This window comes from Zosterops lateralis (assembly GCF_965231275.1).
Source record: "Zosterops lateralis genome assembly, chromosome: 14".
NCBI classification, from domain to species: Eukaryota; Metazoa; Chordata; class Aves; order Passeriformes; family Zosteropidae; genus Zosterops; species Zosterops lateralis.
In genome coordinates, this window is record NC_139774.1 from 8107619 (window position 1) to 8130306 (window position 22688).

At 43.5% G+C, this 22688-nt stretch overlaps 1 protein-coding gene across 6 annotated transcripts in view; it reads left to right on the forward strand.

The window, feature by feature from the left end:
* The window catches only part of RAPGEF6 (Rap guanine nucleotide exchange factor 6), a 116566-nt gene extending 108675 nt beyond the window's left edge, over positions 1-7891 (forward strand). For 5 of the 6 annotated variants that reach the window (XM_083871863.1, XM_083871865.1, XM_083871864.1 and 2 more), the window contains 2 exons: positions 1180-1491; positions 3237-7891. In XM_083871863.1, coding sequence (XP_083727989.1) covers positions 1180-1491; positions 3237-3262 — 338 coding nt within the window. In that variant the 3' untranslated portion in view covers positions 3263-7891. The remainder of the gene's footprint in view (positions 1-1179; positions 1492-3236) is intronic. The other variant, XM_083871868.1, reaches the window with a different exon arrangement.
* Positions 7892-22688: the final 14797 nt, after the last annotated feature.

Genomic DNA, 22688 nt, shown 5'->3' on the forward strand with positions numbered 1-22688 from the left:
ACATGAAACTAATGAACTGTTTGAAATGGATCCACAGGAAGAATGCAAATTCACCTAACTAAGAGATTAAAAAAAATTACCCTGGCTTTGAAACTCTACTGTTGCAACACGTCCATGGAAAAAAGCCCAATTTAACATGCACATAAGCCCCAGACCTGGGGTGGGAGGGAGGGGAGGCATCCTAAGAAGAGTTAAATTTTGGGTTGAAAGCCTCTGTGACTTGAACTACTGTTGAACAGGGCAGGAAGAGAGAAGAAGAAATATGAGGCATGGATATTGCAAAGAAATAATACTGATTGTAGCTTTTTCATGACTGCACAAGCTGTAGGGCAGCCCTTCCAAAGGCTGTTCCTATAACTGTTCCTGGTTTTTTTTCTCCCTTGTAAACAGAGAACATAGTTTAAGATAAGGGTATAAAAGAAAACAAAACAAAAACCAAGGAAAAAAAGAAATCTGAAGTATGGGTGTGACAAGCCACTATTGACTCTGTGAAATTGTAAAATAATTAATGCAGGCTTAATACACAGTCTGCCTCATAGGATCAGTTTTAAGTGTTGCTATTTTTTTCTTCCTATGGCATAGCCAGATGGTTTCATGTCTTTATACACATCATTTGATATGGTGATATTTTATTTTAATGAATTTATGTTAAGTGACTGACCTCTTTTGGGTGATGAAATGGATGTTAGAAGTCAACCAGCAGTTCTTGCTGTCAGACACCAGCATGCTGCATGAAGTAACTCTGGGCTGGTTGCCTTAATTCCTTCTGTTTCAGTTTCCCAGCCTGTAACAGTGGCATCAGACTTGGCTGTGCTGGTTCTCCATCCTGCCAGAGGGCTCCAGAAATCCCCTGGTGCAGCAGGGCCACAGGAGCAGGGACTGTAGTAAAAGGTGTTAATTGCAGTCTGAATGCAAACAAGCTTAGAGTCCTCTTTCCACTCAATTGACATCTCACCTAAGGAGTTCATGGACCCTTTTGCTACTCTGACTTCTTAAAATAAATAGAAAGCAGAAATGAAGGCATAAAATACCTGCTGCTGTCATTATAACCAGTGTTTCTGCATTTGCGTTTTGTTATCAGTTTCTGTTTTGCCATTGTAACATTTCATGATTTTTTAACGTTTTGTTTCCTTTCTTTTTTCTTCTTTAACATTTCCATTGCTTATTTCTCGTGCCCAGTGTACTGTGTCACCTCACCTAAGAAGGACGATAGGTATAGGGAGCCACCGCCCACCCCTCCGGGATATATGGGGATTTCTTTAGCGGACATAAAAGAAGGATCGCCCCACCACCCACACCTCAAACCTCCAGACTATAGTGTGGCAGTGCAGAGGTCAAAGATGCTGCACAGTGACCTCTCTAGACTTCCACCAGCTGCTCTGGGTAGCGACGCAGTGGCCTGTGTCTCCTCGAGGACGCCCCCGTGGCACGGCCGGCAGCCGTCCAGCCCCAGGGTAGCAGACTTGCCTGATGCAGATAGTGAAGAGGATGGTAGGTGAACACACCTGGCTGGGGAGCGGGGCTGTGCAGGGTGCACTTCACAGCAATTTTCTGCTCTTTTCTCTTGGGTCACTCTTGGAGATTAAAAGCGGGTTAATCTCTAAAGCACACAGTCGTGGTGTTGTGGCTGTATGCACATGTGTGTCGTGCATAGCCGTGTGCATGTACATACACATTTAAAGCAAAGGAACAATGCCTTCCCCTTAGGAAAAGCATGTCGGCACCAAACAAACTCAAAATGTATGTAAATAAATAAATAAATAAATAAACAAGAAGATACATATAAGATCTCCTGAAGTACAGCTGAGACACTTAAGAGCATGTAGATATTTTTTGTTTTGTTTTTTGTTGTTTTTTTTTTTTTTCTTTAAAATCTGTCCCCTCCCAAATAGTGATGGGACACTGACAGGCTACACATGGGAAAACTCTGGCCTCCCTGGGTTGATGAACTGGTGTCCCAGTGGTTTGGCTGGCATCAGGATGATGGTCTAAAATGAATGATTTGGATTTGGTGGAGCGAACTCATTTCATTTGTATTCAGGTGTGCTGGCACTGAGCTGCCTTATGCCTCAGCAGGTATTTTCGGAGATGGAGTTTCAAAATATTGAACAAAATAATAGTGAACTTTTGTTCTTCTAGAGAGTGCATTTGATGAAACCTGTGTTCTTTGCCTAACTTGGCCTGACAGTGTCTCCTCCAGTTCATTTTTCATAATCTTGTTTGAAGCAACAGCCAGTGCTGTTGTGGGGTGACCAGAATGGGAGAGGATTTTCTGATAAAGACTGCTCTTATATTGTGGCAAAGCTAACTTCAGGTCAGGGGAATTTCTACTTAATTGTTTATCTGCTGATTTGCTTTTAATTTCTGTGCACTGATGTGATCTTCCATACCTTTTGCTGGTGAACTAGGGTTTTTTTATTAGAATGTTGTGATTATTTACTTCCATTTCAGTCTGATTTAATATGAGCCTGTATTTAGGTTAAAACAATTTCTGATGCAAAACGATTGTATCTTGGCCCTTTAAAATGTATAAGCAGTAGTTAACATATATATTAGTAGTGCAGTTCAAACTTAGAGTAAACATAAAATTGCCTGGCATTAATTCTGTTGTGCTTTTGATGTAAAAATAAGGAAGTCATTGCTTCAAACATTTTTAATCAAATTTTTTCTTAGCTAAATTTAACCGTACGCTTTTAGAGGCACCTATTTTACTATTTTTGAAGCGCTTGGTTAATTTTTTTTTTGGTATAAAATGCTCACTGCATGGAAATTTGCTGGCTTTTTTTCCCAAATCCATAGCTTTTGGCATACTGGGAGCTGCATGCTGATAATTTTTGGAGGATCTGGGATTTTCTGTTTTGCAATATGTCTTTATCATATGACTGTCATACCTCAGACTGCAGAAGCTGTGGATGCCCCATCTCTGGAAGTGCACAGGTCCAGGCTGGATGGGGCTTGGAGCAGCCTGGATGGTGTCCTTGTGGCATAGAGTTGGAATGAGATGCTTTATAAGATCCCTTCCAACCCAAACCATTCTGTGATTGCCTGAGAATCTGATAAATGGTGATATGGAGTGTGTAGTGACGAGTGATGATAAAGACAGTGAAAACATGCTGCTGAAGGGGTGAAGTTGTCATAGACTCACTGCGATCACCTCACTGGGTGCTGGTCTGTGCCCTGTGTGCCCGAGGTGGAGACTGGTGGAATAACTGCCTGTTTCTTTTTCTGTTTTGCAGAAGATGAACAAGTATCAGCAGTTTAACCCTTGGGCTATTTATATAAACCACTCAAAACACAAAGGACATGGGAGAAGGTCTCATGGTTCTATGAGCGACTGCTGACACCTTGCTGCTACTGACCTCAGACCTTGCCTCTGTCACAGATGAGATGAACGGGTTGGATCACCTCTTTACACCTTCCTTCACTCTGCCACCACCACCTAAGAAGCTATTTCTACCTACAAAACAGAAAATCCTGTTCAAGGAATGTGCTGACTGCCTGGTTACCAACATGGGTACCCAGAGATGGACCGAGCTTCATGCATTGGGGCGGACCAGTTGTCACCACCACTTGAAACTTGGGAGCATTTTTCTGTATGATACCATGTAATCCTTTGGCAGTTTCCATTGTTGTTATTTTCTACATGACCGTTAGAAGTCTGAGAGTGTTATTTTATGAACTTCAAAAAAAAAAAATTATATCAAAATGTCAGCAAAAGCGAAGGATGTTGCTGAAGTATCTGAAAATAATTTATTAATTTAATATTTTTAAATGGGAGTTTCCTTTATGTGCGTTGGGAGTGCTCTGGTTGGCTAATATAAATGTTTAGTCAATGTGACAGCAAATTAGCTACACATCAACTGTTGTGCTCTCGAAATAAACACAGAAAAGTAGAAACGGGTGCAGAAATTTATAGATTTTAGAGTGGGTTTAGATTTAATATGAATAGATCCCAATGCCCTGCAGAGCAGTGTCTGTCAGGCTGGCACTCCTGTTGCTCCTCTCCCACATGGACACAGCAGAAACCTCCTGTACAAGGATATTTAGAAATTTTTAGCTGCCAGCCAACTAAGGCAACGGTTGGTGCTCTCCTCCCCTGCTAAGGAATGTTGGAAATGTGGAAGCTGTAGCTTACGGGGAGCATTTGGGGAGATCTGAAGCTTTCCCAAAAGACTTTTAAGAGGTTTTGCCCTTAAGAGTTCAACATGCAAAGCATGTTCTAAAACTCAAAAGTCAGCTGTGTGTTGTGGTTTTTAAGATCATCCTACGTGTTCTGGCCTTTTCCCAGAGTTGCACAGGGTTTAGGTGCAAAGGTTATCTTTGAAAAAAATGATTAAAGAATTACAGATCACCTATATTTCAAATAAAATTTTTGAAACTGAATAATAAATGACACAGTGCTTATAGAAGAGCATAATGCATTTTATGATAGTTTTAAAAAACCCTCTGGTGTTTATTTGGAAAATACAGATGATCTCAAACCATTTTTTAAAAATTATAGTTAAAAATCGTGGTGTTCTTAATGTCAGTGAGAGTTTTGGCTTACAGCCAGCCAGTATTAACCATGATCCTCTAGTTTCACTATGGTCAAAAGAATTGCTTCTTTGATTTTACTTTTAGCCAGCCAGGGTGCAGAGGGGTAGAACTGGAAATGGCCTGCAGGTTCTTTTCTTTCTCCTTTCCTTCTCCTTTGTTCCTTTCCTTCCTTTCCTTCCTCTCCTTCCATACATGACACCCCATTCTAGTGATAAAATCAGTCACAAATGTGTGAATATGTATTTAAACATTCAATTGTAAATCTTTGTTGTGATGTTTACAGCCTAAGCTAGAAAGATGTTTGTCATTTTTACAGTGCCTCAAAACTTATTTCTATATCCATAGTTGTGAAGAGCTTTAAGGGTTTTTTTTTTTAACCTATATGTGTGCAGGGGTGCAAGGGGAACGCAACATTTTTGGAAAATGCCACAAATACCAAAAAAACCCCAAAGCCTTTGATGTGCTTTCTCCATAGTAGCTGGGGGCTGATGCAGCCAGGTGGATGTGAATGACCCAGGCTGTGTCTGCCTGCAGAGCAGTTCCAGGCTCAACATTGCCTGGAATGTATCTGTCATGATTGGAATTGGGAAGTGTAAATGAACAGTGACACTGAGGAAGAGGATGCCTAATTTATAACTCACTGGTTGGTTGTATGAATTTTTGGCACAAGTTATCAGAGGAGCAAGTGGTTGAAAAAATAGATTAAAATCCACTTGAGGTGTGGCATAATAAATGCATTTTGCTTTCTCAAGGCCTTAATGCTTATAATGAACCTGCAAGGGCCTTAATGACTAAAGATTAATGTGTCAAAGCTATGCAGGGCAGAGTGAGTGTTTATCAACACGTGCAATGTTGTTAATAGAACCCTTGAACTGATATTCCTGTGGGATGGAGATCCAGGTCCTGCCATTCCACTGTCAGCTGTGGTTGCTTATTAACTTCTACATGGAAACAACAGGCTTTGTGTTCCATCAGAAATCATCTGTGTTGTGCCAGGTGAATGAAATCATACACTTCCTTGGGGGGAGGGGGGGAAGCTGCAGCTTATTCCAGCCTGTTGAACAAAAGGTTAGGGGTTGGGAGTTACTAAAGTGGCTCTCTTTTACCCCAAAACCCAATAGTGCTGCCTTCGAGGATGCAGGGAGGCCCCTGTAGGGAGCAGGGTTGGGGTCTCCTGGCAGTCAGCAAGAGCAGATGAATAAATCAACCATCCAAACATGGTGTTTGATGGTGTTTGCACATCCACAGCATCCGTCTGTTCAACAGGGCTTGGCAGACATTGAAAAGTTCTGGAATGAGTGAAACTCTCACTAATCATATTTTCCTAATAGCCGTCACAGCTGGTGTACATAAATCATGCATAAATGATGACAGATGAGCTACTCCTGCTACTCCTGCCTTGCACAGTGTGGCTTCTCTGCTGCTCCTTGCTGGGGTTTTTGTTTGTTTGTTTGTTTGTTTTTACTCAACCGATCACATTGATTGGGGCCAATAGCCAAATGTAGAGTGTCTGATGTGGGTTTGAAGAGACATTATCCCTTTTTTTGGTAATTCATACAGAAGCAATATGGTGGTTAGTACCTGTTGTACACTGCTTTGTTGAAGTGATGTCTTCTGGAGCACAGATCCCTGACTCTGTACCTCTGCTAGATTCTTCTAACTCGGGCTCTGATGCTGATGATCAGTTAAGGTGCCTCATGTCATGTTCTTCCACTGCCATACCTGGGTTTGCTCACTTCCTGCTTGTTGTTTGCTCCTGACTTGTTGGTGAAAGATACATTTCAGATTTCTATGATTTAAGCACACGGTGTTTTGTTACAAATCTTAAACTTCCAGATAAGTCCTGAGAAAGCAGTGTAGTTTGGTAAAATTGAATTGACCTCTCCAGTTGCAGGAAGGGGAAAATGAGATCACTGAGCCTCTGAGCATCATCTCCCAAAGTACACAAAAGAATGGAAAGACAACAGCTGTAGGTGTTTGCAGTTCACGTTTTTGCAATGTGGACAAATTTTGAGTGTGTGCCAACAATGGGTGGTGTGGGGCTTTCCTGGCTCCTTCCTTTTGCCTTTACTCACTTAAGTTTGTAAGTGTGGCCTCACCTTGTGTCCTGTATGTGATTTTTGGGCACCATGATACAAAAAAGATAGGATGCTGTTGGCATCCAAAGGAGGCCACGAGGATGGGGAAAGGTCTGGAGGGGGGAAGCCTTATGAGGAGTGGCTGAGGGCACTTGGTGTGTTCAGCCTGGAGAAAAGGAGATTGAGGGGAGAGAGACTTCATTGCAATTTACATCTTCCTGAGGGGCAGCACTGATCTGTTCACTCTCATGACCAGTGACAGGTCACGAGGGAATGGCCTGAAGCTCTGTCAGAGGAGGTTTAGGCTGAGCAGTAGGAAAAGGTTCTTCACCCAGAGGGTGGCTGGGCACTGGAACAGCTCCCCAGGGCAGTGGTCACAGCACCAGCCTGGCAGAGCCCAAGAAGTGTTTGGACAAGGCTCTCAGGCACAGGGTGGGATGGTTGAGGATGGTTTTGTGCAGGGCCAAGAGTTGGACTCGATGATCCTGATGGGTCCCTTCCAGCTCAGCACATTCTGTGGTGCCAGGTGAGTGCCACTTCACTGGGAGGTGGTCAGAGCCCATTGCTGGGGATGGGGTGCACTGGGGGCTGTCTACACCTGCCGGAGGCAGAGGGTGTCCCCAAAGGCTGAACCTGCTAGTGATGCCACTTGCAGAGGGGTCTGTGGGGCGCCAGGTGTGTTCCAAAACCTCTTTCATCACATCCCAAGGTAATTTTACTGCAGGCAACAGTGGAAATACAACCCGTCATTTAAGTTTTTATAAAACATGAGAATTTTTGAAGGATAAACTTAACACTGCCTTTGCAAAAGGAAAAGAAAAAAGGGATACTCTCTCTTTAGAAAAGCTTTACACATTATATTTTAGAATGCTTGTATAGAGGGTAATCTATCTTGAATTCCCAACCCAGCTTTTGCTTCTGTTGTGCTTTTTATTGTTTTATCTTTATTTCTGATATACCTGGAATGCAGTTTAGCTTGGTATTAATTAAATTCTAAATATGTGAGCATATTGGCAAAACTGCACAGATGTAATGATATTCCAATAGCAATTGTACTGCTGCACAAGTCAGTGATTGTAAAGTATTCTGTAACAAGCAATGTTTGTCTTCTATTTTTTGATACCTCTTACACTTATGTCTTTTAGAAAGACAGTGCCTCTGTATGCTTTTTGTATTTTTACTGAGTGATTGTAAATATTTGTTATATTTTTGGTTAAGAGAATGTTTAAAAGTACTGTTTATTATCCAATCTATTAATATGTTGGAATCAATAAACAATCAACATGTATTAATTGTTTTCAGCAGCTGTTTTCTGGCAGCCAGTAGAGGGTGGAGCTCAGGTGGTGCAGAGCTGGGGAGAGTCTGGTGGGAGTGATGCTCATCCTGGGATCAAAGAGGAGCCACCACTGAGTGATTTTGTTGTCTTTATAATGAGAACAATACAGACAGCGATGTTCAGAGGGCTGGAGCACCTTTTCTGTGGAAACAGGCTCAGATGAGTGGAGTTGTTCAGACTGCAGAAGAACAGGATCTGTGGAGACCTTAGAGCCCCTTTCAGTGTATAAAAGAGCTCCAAGAAAGCTGGAGAGGGACTCTGGACAAGGGGGAATGGGTTTAATCTGAAGAAGGGCAGGATTGGTTTCGATTTTCTGAAAAAATTCTTCCCTGTGAGGGTGGGGAGGCCCTGGCACAGGTTGCTCAGAGCAGCTGTGGCTGCCCCATTCATGGAACTGTTCAAGGCAGGGCTTGGAGCAACCAAGGGAAGTGGAAGGTGTCCCTGCCAGAGGTTGGGTAGATGACTTTGAAAGGTCCCTTACCACTCAAACTATTCTGTAATTCTGTGATTCTTTTATCCGGGTCCTGTGGCTGCTGCCTCAACAGCAACTCAGAGACCAGAGACAGCCTGAGGCCCTTGGGCAGGGTGTGGGGCCCCCCAGACCTACAGCCCTGTGCAGCACGTACAGGTGGAGGTGTGTGCTGGCACTGGGGGTGCAGCCACAGAGCTGAAAATTCTCCTTTTCCCCCCACTTATTTTTGCAGAGGGCCTGTGGCCCCCAGCCACCTCAGCGTGGTGCTGAAGGTGGGATGGGCAAGGGGAGCAGGAGCTGTGCTGGGCCCCCTGTCCCAGCTGGTGTGGCCACTTCTGACTGCATTCCTCTCCATTTGTGTACTGATCACGCAAAAGCTAAGCTATGTGGGAATTTCATGGGTAAGGACTTTTTTTTTTCAGGAACGGGACGCTTGTGTAATGGGTTCTTTGTGGGTAAGCAGAGTCTGCAGCTTCTTGTCCTTTGCTCCCCCAGTGCAAATGGCATTTTCCTCCCTCCCTCCCTGTGCAGCCCCTTTCCCTGTGCTGTACATGGGGATGTGGCTGCACTTCTGCTGCAGGTCCATCTTATTCACCCCAGTGGGGCTTTTCAGTTTTAGAATCACAGAATCGTTTGGTTGGGAAGGGACCTTATCCCTCACCCAGTTCCAACCCTCTGCCATGGGCAAGGATGCCTTCCACCAGCCAGATTGATCAGAGAGCCCTGTCCAGCTCCACCTTGTTCTCAGAACCTTGTTCAAAACCAGCCTGGTTTTGTTCCAGGGAATCTTTGAATTCCAGCAGTACCTGGGACGTGGTAAGGTTTTTCTTTTATTTTTTTTTTCCACTTCTGAAAACTTCCGTTCTTTTTAAAGAAGGAAAAGGAGCAGAGCTGCCACAAGAGGCCAGCATTGCCTCTGGTTTTGTGAGCTGTGCAGGTTTGCAGGGGCTGTGCTCGCTGTCGCTGATGCTCAGCCCGTCCCCAGCGCCCTGGCGGGTGGCACTGGGGACATTTTGGGCTCCCCTGTCGCTCTCCAGCCGTGGGGCTGCCCTGGGCCCCTTGGCAATGCCTGCAGGGACGATATGGAGCCGTGTGGTGCAGGAGGATGTGGGTCTTAGCAGGTTACTTTGCATTTAGGACTTTCCAAGGCTGTCTGGTCCCGATTTCTCCTTCATGTGCTTGGATGGTCCCTTTTAATTCACCATCGTTATCCTGCCTTGGGGCAGCCGTGTCCTGTTCTCCACTGCTCGCCATCCACTGTGCTGGAGGGAGGCTCTGAAGTTTTTCTTCCCATGGCAGAAGTGTCAGCAGGTGTTCAGACACTGTGGGAAGGCAGCAAGTAGCTCTCAGATTGTGTTGGGAGGTGTGCCAGGATGGCCTGACTGCAGCCAGCAATTCCTTGTGTAAAATCAAATGGAGGAGAAGCAGTGTCATTATGACCAATTCACTTAAAGAGTTACTTGGATTTTGGGCTCCTCTTTCACCTTCTCCTTCCAGATGGTGGAAACCCAGCACACGATGTGCAGCATCATTTCCCACCCTCACATTCCATGTCCAACATTTGGGTTAGACCTGGCACTGTTGGAGTGGGGGAAACTTATTGCTTTGATGGAGCTTCATATTCCCTGTGCTCAAAGGCTTCTGAAGCTGCACTCAGTGCATCAAACGCTGACCTAAACTTGAGTGTATTCCCTGGGGGCACTCAGCCAAGGCTTTTTCTGATTTTCTTCTGGTGTCAGTTTCAATCTCATTTTATTGGGAAGAGTTAACAATTGCTTGTTAGACTGCAATAGTGCCATGTGTTATTTGCTCATGGAGAAGCTGACAATTGTCCCTCCAAAGTAAATATGAAAAGAGAGATGAATTCTCTCTCCCTCCACAGAAGATTGCTTGCCCAGGAGATGCTCCCTGAGGGAGACATGCTTTCTTTTTGCCATAAGGAAGAAGGCAAGAACAGCACTGGCAGCAGCAGGGTCACAGCCTGAGGTGTCCCCACCATGTGGGGACTTGCCAGGAGGGCTCTGCAGGCAGGGTCAGTCAGTGCTTTCAGCCACTCATCAATTATTAAGAGGATAAAATGTACTGGAGAGACCATGTTTGAGCACCAGGAGGACTAAAACCTGTCCCTGCATCATTCTTCCCTCTGGGTTGAATTCCTGCACTTTGAGGGTGGAGTAAATGCATTTCTCTTCATCCACCCTTAATTCAGGAGGAGCCCCTCAAGTCTGGTGTTAGTGCTCTGTGCTTTCAGGCTGTGGCATCAGCTCTTGTGGTTTGACCCAGAATTTGCAGTATTTTCAGCTTTCCTCAAGATCCAGGTCCTGTAGGCACGTGATGCCATGAACTGATGACATTTTGGTGGAGGGGAGGGTGTGTAAAGCAGCTCTTGTTGCTATGAGAACCTTGAAAACACAAACTATAAAAAGAATTATTTTAAAAAAAGTTGTGAAGGAGATGAAGACCCGTATTGATTTAACCTGCCCCTGGCTCTTGTCAGCACTGAGCTGCTGGCTCCTGATGCTGAATTCCCACAGCCCATCAACAGAAAAGCACAATGTCTTTCCCCAAGGTACTGCCCTGAAGACTTTTACTTGTCTGAGAGAGCCAACACTCCTGGAAATGAAGGAAGAACCAAGTTGTTTGTACAAGATAAATGTTAAATGGGCTCCACAAAGATTTCTGTTCATTCCCCTGAATTTGTCAGAGGAGGAGAATAATTACCAGTGTCACAGTGCTGCAAGTCAGTCTTAGTTTGGGAAAGAGAGAGAAATATGGTAATAAGTGAAGTTCCAGTGTAGACATAGTTGCATTTAACACTTAGGAGTAGCAATAAAGATGAAGGTTGTAATTGTATGTTCAATTTCAAAGCTCACAACATAATTTTATACCCTCAAACATCTGTTTTAGGATCAGAGTAGTGTCACATAACAGGGTTATTTTTATATCTATCATTTAGGCACCATCAAGTTTATTATAAATTCAAACTCATTGATGTAAACTTGGGCTGAACAACTCCACAGAGTGATGACCCTGGGGACAGTGTGTCTGGAGCAGCAGAACCCTAGCTGGCTGTTCAGCAGGATGCTACTACATGGCAAAACTCATCTCCAGAGGGAGATGGCCCTTGCAGGAAGGCGACAGTGCTTTACTTAGGAAAAACTCTTCTGGGATATCAAGGGTTCAGTAGCTGATGCTTTTGTTTCCTGTGCCTTTTCCTGCCAGGTGGAAATGTCACCTGTGGCCAGAGGGAGTTGCCTTGTGCTGATGAGAGCCCTGGGAAGAGGGATGGCAGCATTGGCACCTGCTCTTGGCTGCCTTGGGTTGTTTGAATGCATGAATGTCACCTTGGAAGATGTGAGTTGGACCCTCATGGAGCATTAAACATGCAGCACAGCCCTGGAGCTCTGGGGTGTGTTTTATTTGCAGGATTTATTATTCCAGGGGAAGGGAATGCTGTGTGGCACCATGCCAATCCAAAAGGGGCACTGACTTTACTGGAGAACCCACTGCTGACCAGCAAAGGTGGGGAGGACTAGAAATGTGCTAGGTTAATTGTTTTTTTAATCTGAATTATTATTTCACAGATGGCTGAACTGGCAGACCAAGAAGCTCAGTGCTGTGGTTTGTGTGCCAGTGGTTTTACAGGTGTTTACACAAGTAATGCAAACACAAATGACTTGGAGGTGTCATTAAATGTTTCATCTAGTCCTGTCAAACAAGCAAAGTGACTGCAGGGGACACCCCACGGTGCCTGTTAACCCAGGTCTGCCTGTGGTGCTGCCACTGGCTTTGGTTTGGGTTGGTTCTGCCCTGTGAGCAGCTGTGTGCAGGGCAGGGGTTCCTGCTGTCACTGCTGGCTGCCAGGACTGCATGTGGGGAGTGTCAATAGCCAGCCAGGCTTTTCACTGGGCAAATGATATGTGGGCCAGCTTGAATTCTTCAGATCAATAACTCAGTGACAGGCAGCTCAGGCACTTGGAAATAGCATTAAGCCCGACACCACTGTTTTGTGTATTGCAAGGGATCGAAGAACACCAGGGCCTGAATTGCAGAGCTCCATCACTGTGTCAGGGCTGTAAGTGTGAATATAAAGTGCTCTGGAAGAATGTGGGGCCTCTTTGAAGGATGAAAAGAAAATGCTGAGCACTTGGACTTGCCAGCTGCTGGGGAAGGGACATGGGAGCTGGGACCAGTTTCCATCAAAGTGCCATAGCTGTTCACTTTGCCCATCCAACAGCTGGGGGAAGGACAGGAATATAGAATGGTTTGGGTTGGAAGGGACCCACAGATCACCAGGTTCCAACCACCTGCCATGGGCAGGGATACTTCCAGTCCAATAGAAATTGAGGTTCCTAAACTCCCAGGGGAGGAGGCCCTGGATAGAGGATACAATCCTTGTACATTGCAGTGTCTCTTGTGAGCAGTGGGGAGTTTGTTTGCCTTATTTGTTTGCCAGGATCCACAGGAAATTCATTTCCCACTTAGGCTGATAATATTTGCTATGCAACAGAATACTGTTTAATCTCTGTCTGGGATTTTTGTCATCCCCCAGAAGAAACACCTTTTTTGCTCGTGCTCCTGAAATCCATATGCGTGGTGAGTCAGGCACAAAGATCCTGTAGCAGAAAGCTGATGTAGAGCTTACAGGGGTGTTCTTCATGATTTTATTCCAGGTCTTGCATTTAATCCAGTGTAGCTGGTTCTAAAATGCTGCTTCTTCTGAAAGATATTTAAATAAATGTAAATTTTGAACATATTCTCTTCAAAGAACAAATAAAACTGCTGTACCTGGAATGGTTAAATTATTGTTGCAGTCTAGAGTTCCTCTCCTTCCTTTTGCATTTTAGTTACTCTGCTGTTCTTTTAAAAGCTACTGGTGGTTTTAAAGCATCAAATTTTTGTCTTTGGGAAGCAAACGCCTGGGGAGGAATTTCAATATTGCTTTTGCTAATTGCTGGGAAGTGAAAGTTAACCAAGATCATCAGGCATTGAGTAGAGCTGGCAGATGACAGTCATTACAGGCAGAAAAGTCTGGTGTCACTTGTGAGAAGGTTTAGTGTAGCAGTAGTAAAATCAGCACGATGTCATTAGAGTCTTTATAGGAAAAACATTTTGGAAGCTGGCTCTGAATCCCAGTGAAGTCTGTACAAACACTCCTGCTCACTTTTAAAGCCTGAATAAAATCTGAGATGATTGCTAAGCTACTGGTAAAGTCTCCAAGGTCAGAGGAAACTCCCTGTTCGGGCTTATCCGGGTAAAAGGAAAAAGAAAACACTCAACCAAAAAGGCAAAGTAACCCTGATGCCTGAAGAAACAGCCTAATAAAAGCCTGCATTAAAAAGGAAGTTTGGGTAGTGAAATTGTGATGGAACAAGTCTGTTTTCCCCATGGAATGTGAGCATCTTTATTGAGCTCAGCAGTCGAAATTTCTCTACTGAATACGTTGACTTGTATCCTTGTTTTGTCTTCAAGCTCTATCTAAATGTTTATCTCTATAATTCAATACTTATGTATTTGTTTGACATCTTGCAGCCTTTTAACAGATGTCATTTGCCTGTGAACAAAGGTTTCCCCCCATCCCTACCATCAGCAGCCTTTGCTGACTAATCAAGGTGTAGCCTTGTGCTGCTCTCGTGGCCCGAGGGGGTTTGTGCAGCTCTGTGGGGTTTTGTCATTCCTTTGGATGCTTTGCCAGTGTGTTGTGCACCTGTACAATGTCAAACACACATTGCCCACGGCAGCATTTAATAGACTTCCTGATGTCAACGGAAAGTCAATAACTCGAGATGTTAATTGCAGGACATGTCTGGGTCCTGGCTCACAGATGATATTTGCTGTGTCAAATAACTTCAGATATTTGGAACAAAACGAGAATATTGTTTTCTCTATGGCCCTAGGAAGGAAAAATAACATTTTGAGGTGCAGTGGTATGGAGTAATGTTCATTCTTTTCTGGAGAAAGGGCTGCAAGGTGGGTCCTTTTCTCAGCACAATGAAACATTTACTGAATTGTTCCAGTAAGTCAGTTTTGTAGAATAAAAGGAAAAGCATTAGAGAATTCTTATTTGTGAGATCAGAAAGGAAAAGGTGATGTATAGACAAAAATACTGATTAAAAGCTACATTCATCCTTATGAGAGGAATGCAAAATATCCTGGTGTGGCATGTTGTGTGTGGAAATGTAACCCTTTTATGTAGTTGATTATTGAGCTAATACTATCCTTAATCAGTCTACAATTGAATATAGAACTAGCTGAGGCTCAAATTCTCTCTCCTGATTTTCAGAGCCCTGCACTAGAATTAATCCTGGCAATTTGTCAAACTGAGGCTGGAAATCAGCAGTTTTAAATCCCCCAAAGCTTTTTCCTGGCATGGAGGAAGGAGGGGCAGGAGTGCTGATGGCATCTACACTTCTGGTTTACAGCTGGAACCTCAGTTAAGTGAGACCCCAGGGCAAAACTGCAAGTATAAGGTGTAAGTATGGATACAGCTGGGCATGGCAGGGACAACAAATAGCAGAGCCCTGACCTCCAGGATGAACATTCTTTCCTTTGCATGTACTAAATCCAGAATTTATTGTGGTTTTAGGAAAAAATAAGAATTTCAGAGGCAGCAATAACCAGAGCTAAATCCAAGCTGTTGAGGTGGCCAGTGGTTTTGGGCTCTTGACTCTCAGCCATGATGCTGGCAGAGCTGCTCAGACCAAAAGATGGCACTATTTTTCTATTTCCCTGCAAAGTAAATTCCTCTCTAAATCAGATTCATTCACTGTCGAACCTCTCTCAAAACCACTATTTTTCTAAAGCTACAGCAAAGTCCATTATTGTGAAGGCCAAATTGCTGCCAAAAAAAGTCCTCAGCTAAAAAATATGTATCTATGAACTAATAACACATCATCCTGATGAAAGATAACACAGGGGAGGACTTTTTCTCAATTAAGCTTAATTATTAATGGCCAATGTTTGTTATGTTGTTGTGTTTAGTCCAAGAAACTTTGATGAGGCAGCTTTTCAACGCGAATGGTACTTGAACTGGCATTTTATAAATTTTACCAAAAAAAAAAAAAAAAAAAAAAAAAAAAAAAAAAAATCCTGGAATATTTAAACTCCCTGTTAGTATTAAAGAAGGGAAGGTGCAGGCTGTGGGAGAGGGATCAGATGAGGGGTCAGATGGCAGTGCTGCCTTCCCCAAGGATAGGAGAGCAAAGCTCAGGATGCATTCAGGGGCTGCCCCAGGTGGGAGCACACACAGCACAACCCTGAGAGTCCCTAGCCCAAAGCAATTCAGATATTTGCTAAGGCAGACTCTAGGTCTCACTGGAGGTGTACATTCCTGATCCTCAGGTCACTATAAAAGGTTCCTTCCTCTCAGCAAAAGGCAGGAGTCTGCCCCAGAGCTGAGCACAGCTCCCACAGCACCTCACCTCCAGTTACCCAGCTGGATGAATTATTTAGGGTCAGCATAGGATTTAGACACTCATCATGGTATGTTACTTGTCTTTGATGCTGCACTTTGGCTGCCCTTCTTCTTCCCAGGGAAAGCATCACGCCATGGGCTCTGTCTGGAGCAGGCTCCTCTGGGTGTCTGGGGGCTCTGGGATATTCTAGTTGCCTGGATTCCCTGGAGAAGCAACTGTGACATAACATGGGTGTCCTCAGTGTGATTGGGATAACCAGTGGCAGTATTTCTGTCCCACATATAGTCCCTATAACTGCCTGATACAGCCCAAGAAATGAAAATTTAATGCAGAAGGGAGTAGCAACACCGTGTTGAGTGATCTGAAGAGACTCCTGTTCCCTGGTGAGGTCACTTAGCCCAGCTGCTTAATTGGAGGTGATAAGGCAGCATACATTTCATCTGGCAGTGTCTATATTGCAGCTTATCAAATAGCCTGAAAAGCTCAAGAGCAGCAGAACAGCAGACCCCAGCAAAGACAAAGGGATGAGAACAAAGTTCATTTCATTAAGAAAATGCAGGAATAAAGGAATAGAGCTTTTCAGCCCAGCCTCATTAAAAGCCTAGGCAAATTAGTGACATTATGGTTTATTAAATATTATTAAGCTAAGGACAAAAACCCTTCCTGCAGAATGCTCACAATGATGGAAAAAAAAAAAAAAAAGAGGAAAATACAAACTAAGAAAAACTGTGTTTTCACATAAATGCTGCCCTGTAATATAATCGTGAGATCTCTTGGGTTTAGCTTTTAAAACATTAGAACATTTACTAAACATAAATCTGAAATTGAACTGTCCATGTTGAACTTGAACATTTCAGCCAAACATCTTGGGAGGTCTCACAAGTTCAGAGAAACACCAGCCAGCAAAAATATTTTCCAAGAGTTCATTTGTGAGAAAAGAGTGCCACAGATTTTTCTTTTTCCTTTTTTTTTTTTCTTCTTGAAAGCTAATTTGCAATGGTACATGTGCGAGTGCACGCATATTGATTTTATTAATTAAAATTAAGAATGTACAAATCTGCCTCTGTGGAGACTGCGGGGTAGGGGAAGGGAAGGTTAATCACACGTAGCATTTCCTATTTTCTGTGCTCAGGATTCTCCACAGACAGGCGCTGTATGTCAGCCCCTCATTGGGATGCAGAGCTCCTTCTGTCTCTAGACTGTGGCACATATTGCGAGGAAGATAAAACAGAAACAAAGCTCCCTTGACCAGCTGATTGCAATCCAAACTCAGAGCTGTTTGGCACAGACCCTGGGCTTGGGCACAGACCCATTATCAGCAATTAGAAAAGGGGGAAGGGGTTGGAGTTGCAGACATAAACGTTTCCTAAGAGTAAATCAGATATCATGACTTTGGGCACAGAGGGCAGGGAACAAATCTGGTGTGAGATAAATGAGATTGATACATGCGAAATTTCATTCTTTTTAGCTGATTCTCATTGACAATGCCCACTGGAGTGATGTGCTGGAGTGAAAAGGCAGTAGAGGGTTTCTGGTTTGTTGCTACACAACATAAAGGGACCATGAGTAAGTAGTGATTATTGCTATGTTTGCCACACAAGGACATAATTTGTACCAAAGACTTGGAGAGGCTTCTCTTAGAGCTGACTCACACATGAAGCTGCAGTGGGATTTTCAGGTCTTGTGCCTCACTGGAGTCACCTTCTGTAATGCCCAGTGCAAGAGAGGAAGTCTGTGCTGGCAGGCAGGAGTGTGAAGTAGCAGGTCAAGGATGATGGAAAATAGAGCCAAAGTTCTGCTCCATCTTGGCTGGCTAAAAGCTGCCTGCTTGTCTGTGGATGAAGTGAAAAGAGTCCCAGTATTTGGTCAAGAGATTAACTTGTCATCAAACCACAGAACATATTAAGGAGCAAACTGGTCTTCTGAGCAGCCTGGTCCAGTGGAAGGTGTCCTGCCCATGGCAGGACAGTTGGAAAGAGGTGTCCTTTAAGATCCCTTCCAACCAAAACCATTCTGTGATTCTGTGATTCTATGAGTGAAGTACCTGCTGTAGCTGATATCTGTGTGTGCAATGTGCATCCTCAAGAGTTTTTACTGGGGTAGTGGCCTCTCTGGTCATCTCCTGCAGAGGTGGTAAAGCTGGATGACACACTCATGTTTTCCCACTTTGTCCCCAAGCCATGTGGTCAGAGGCCCAGCTGGACACACAGACTGTGCTGGACACGAGCACACAGCCAAGGGTAGGGGCTGGACTGTGACAGAGGTGTCACTTGTGCCACTGGCTGTTGCAAAGCCCAAATGAATTCTTACAGAGGTTAACAAAAATAGCCTTGTTCACATTCATTTCAAATCCCATGAGGAGCCTGTCTTCATTTCTAGGCACCTAAATAGTTCTGCAAATCTCCCTCTTAATGCTGTGTGGGCTGGGGACTGATCTGGCACATCAAGCTTCAGCTAAAACAGGAGTTCCTAGATCTGAGCAGTTTCTAAAATGAGAAGAAGAACTTCTCAAACATATGCTGAGGTCAAAATTGCTCATGCTACTGAGAAAGTAATTTCTGGAGATATGCAGATTTTTTATTTTTTAATGCATTTTTAAGGGCTTTCATTGCAGTTGTTTTTTCATTTATGCTAAAGCAAGAGGCAGAAGATATTTCTGTCAGCACTAACACATTGGGAATTGTTTGGCTCAAATAATTTTACCCTTTTGTTAGGAATATTATCACATCCATTGGTTATATTAGCAATCTATTTATCCAGGTAACTGAGAGGCAAATACAGCCTGCCAGCTTCTGAGGAAGACAAAGACAGACTGGAGAGTGTTTATATGATCCTGCACAGAAATGACTCATTTATTTTGATAAGACATTACAGAAAGCCAAAAGAGAGATTGGACATATAGCTGTAAAGTACTTGTCACCAAGAAATAATGTCCACTTTCTGTGCCTGATGGGCTGCCTGTTGGCAATACCACCAACTCCAGATGGGTGGCTTGGCTGGATGGATCACTGTGCTCAGGTGGCACCATGCCCAGATCCTGATACCCTTCCATGCTGGCCCTGGGGTTGTGAGGATGCTTCAGTGGGTGCAAGGGCAGCAGTTCAGGGCCTTGCTACCTCCTTATTTCTGGGGGTGAAAGGGGAGGCTGATCTTGTCTTGGTCAGCATTGCAGTGGCTTTGCTCAGGGGTCTGAGCAGGTGGGGTTTGCTGGGCCACAGAGCTGGTTGTCCTTAGCCCAGGTCATTCCCACCTTGACATTTCCATTTGGTTAATGCAGTGCTGAGAGGGCTCTGCCCTTTACTTGTTTCTGAGTATTTTGGATGTTGCTGGAAGAAATGTAAAATGTGTTATTAACTTTGTACCACATCCCCCCTCCCCCAAAAGAAAAAGTCTCTAAGAATGAAAAATTGCTTAGAATTGTCAAAACAGCAACGCTACAGTGCCACTTCTGCAATTACAGGGATTGTGCAGGCATGAGTGATGAGACTTTTACACACATGAGAAATAAGAAGAAGGTCTTTTAAAATACAATTTAGTTTTACTTCATGATTATGTGGAACCAGGATGATGCATCACAAAGATATCCCTACGCTCAACTATGAAATTGTTTGAACATTTATTTTTATCCAGAAGCGGTGCCTTGAGCAATTCTTCAGAATATTCAGAATTGACTAGAATTATATTAGTCACATTTTTATTATAAAGACAGTAATTTATGCAGGTGATTTCAAAGGTTTTGATTTTCATCTCTGAAGAGCTGAAGGGTCAAAACATAAATTAGGGTAGCACATGGCAGTGCTGAGCATCCAGGCTTTGTAAAGACTGATAATCATGTTTTAGTAACCCCTTAAACAGTGTTGTGTGGAGTGGAGAGTCTGTAACCCTGGAAAAAGAAGTCATGAAGTAACTGATAGTATGGAAGAATTATAAATACTAATTAATAAATAATAAAATATTTATTCTTTTAAAAATCATCCTGGGAGCATGAATCACAATATGGCCTCACAGCTTATCATAAAGGCAAAGTCATCATCACTTTTTGCAGCTTTGTCTGAAGGAGTCAAACCAGCTTTTTACTCCTTGGAAGGTAAAATGTCCCACACATTTAAGAGTTACTGTTTGTAAAGTACTTAAAATGGTTTGGGTTTTTTTTTTTTTTTTGCTAAGAACTTCATATGAAAGGTGCTGAATATAGTAAACAGGATCATTATTCTGCCCACCACTGTGTAAAAGATGCAAATTGCCTTTTGTCGGGAGTGAAACAGGCTGTACTTGCCAGTCACACCTGCTGACTCCTGAGACTGAACCTGGAAATCCCTGCCCATAATAAAAAATAATAATCCCAAACAAGAGGTGTTACAGGTAAGCCTACATTTCTTGCACTGTATGGAATGGCATAAAGACTTGATAGCCTTAAACATTACTTTCTGTTTTTTCTCCAAGGCATAGGTTTGAAAATAACAGTTTAATAGAATCATGGAATCATAGAAAGGTTTGGATTGGAAGGAACCTTAAAGAGCATCTCATTCCAGCCCCCTGCCATGGGCAGGGACACCTTCCACTAGACCAGCTTGCTCCAAGCCCCATCCCATGAGCCCTTATATTCATTTTGGGTGTCCTCTTTTGGGTACCACTGACACAAATGTGAGGACAAGAACATCTCAAAAGCACAAATTGCATACTGATAGTATTGGATTGCTGGGTAACCATTTGCTTAGGGCAGTTACCACTAATTATTTAACAGAATTGAGAAAGCAGAAAAATAATCCATAAAGGGTACTAGGGACACATTACTGTGTGATAATGGGATTTTACAAGATAGACAAAAAGTATTCAGTTCTAAATGTGTCTGTAAATGTACAAAAAACAGATACAGATTTTTTTTTTTTTTTACTTGTGATATTTCATGAAAAAAACCCTAAATACTGTCTTGTATTGAGCATAAGATTAGGTTTTGGTTGATATTTCTTTATGGAGGAAGATCTTGATAATTTAGAAAGTATGTAAAGTGCATCTAATTTTATTCCCCCAGATACATACATGAGGTTCTGTCTAGGCTAAAATTAGCTGAGTGGTTTTTTTTGTCTAGACCATCTGTAGATGTAATTTTGTCTCACAGGGTACATACACACCCAATTGTAGCATGAGCTGTAGTGACTTGAGCCTCTTGTCCCCTCTGAGGGGCAGGAAGGAGAAAACGTTCCATCTCAGATTTGTGGATTGGATTTTCCCTCTCTTGGTCAGAGTTTTTGCTTTCTACCCCAGCTACTTTCATTGCCAAATGACCTGTAGTCAGGCTTAAGGGGGGTTGTGACATTCTTTTATTGTCCCTGCCCTTTTCATCTGCAAAAGGAGTGCAACGAAACCCATTTAGATCACACGGCTGCTGTGAGGATTATTAAATTAAAAGTGGTTTTGGACTGTCAGTTGAAAGAATGTCCAAGTATTGACTGGCATTAGTTCTGGTCTTTACTCAATTTCTGTAATGAATTAGGATGGCAACTGTATTTGGGGAAGAGTTTGATCATATGGAGCTCTGTCGTGGTTTGAAAGCAAAATGAGTGAGAGGCTCCAATTCAGAAATACAATTTAATAAGAAGAAAGGTAAAAAGGTAAAAATAAAATAAAATAAATGCAATAAAACAAAGGATCGCTGACAGAGTCAGAATACAACCTGAGCAGGATGGTGGAAGCAGTCCAGGTGAGGTGCTCTTCCTGAAGCAGTGACCCTGTAGAAAGGTCTGGTAGCTCTGCTCCTCTGGGAATCCAGTGGATAAGGGCTGCTTGCCGTGTCCTAAATTTCAGATTATATTCAAGTGAGAATGCTTGGCTCCTCCCCCTGGGCGGAGCATCTCACAGTGGGATGATGAGTCGTGAAGTGGGTCCTTGATGGCCCATTAAACAGAGATAACTCCTGGAGGGAGTTACCTGTGAGTCCTGGACAAGGCATCGATGGGCCATTAGCAGAAGACACCCCAAAGGCAGGGGCTTGGGAAAACACTGCCCCACCTGGTTTCAACAGCTCATGAAGATGGTGATAGAATAAATACTTTGTGTACACCCTACACTGCAACCCAGGACAAGCTCCAAGAACAGGAGTGGCTGAGCTGGCCCAGCACAAGCCCGACCCAGTTTGTGGCTCTGCCCCAGCCCTGAGAGCCCTCAGGAGTGGCGGGGCTGTGACCCCACCCCACACCTCCAGTCCTGCTGGTGCTTTGCCTGGTGGTTCTCCAGGGGCTGCTGGAGCCGTGGGTCACTGCTGGGCTCTGCTGTTCCCCATCCCTTCTCCCAGGGAGGGCTGTGATCTCCCACTGACCCCTCTCTTACCCAGGGACATGGTAAGACCTCCTTTATGGTTTTTGACAGCTTTTTGCTGCACAGCTGGTGCCATTGCAGAGCCAAGCAAAGTGAGAATGGGTTATTTTGCTATTAGAGCAAACCATGGGTTACTGATTGCTTTCTTGTATGTCATTTTAGCTATCCTAGTGTCATAGAATGGTTTTGTATTGGAAGGTGCCTTCAAGATCATGCAGCTCCAACCTCCCTGCCAAGGGCACTGACACCTTCCACTAGACCACATTGCTCAGAGCTCTATTCCCAGAGAAGCAGGAGGCTCTAGTAATTATATTATAGTAGTAGTAGTAATAATAATAACAACAATGACAATGTAATACTTTCTGCTAAATGGTATCCTAATTACTTTAAAAGTTTGTTAACAAGCATTAATTACAGCTTTATAAAGCTTTATAAAATCATGCTTTTATAATTGGAATTCTCATGCCAGTGGTTCACTGTGTTGGAGTCCAATAGGAGAACAAGAAAAATCACCTGGTTTAGTCCTGTTGGTAGTG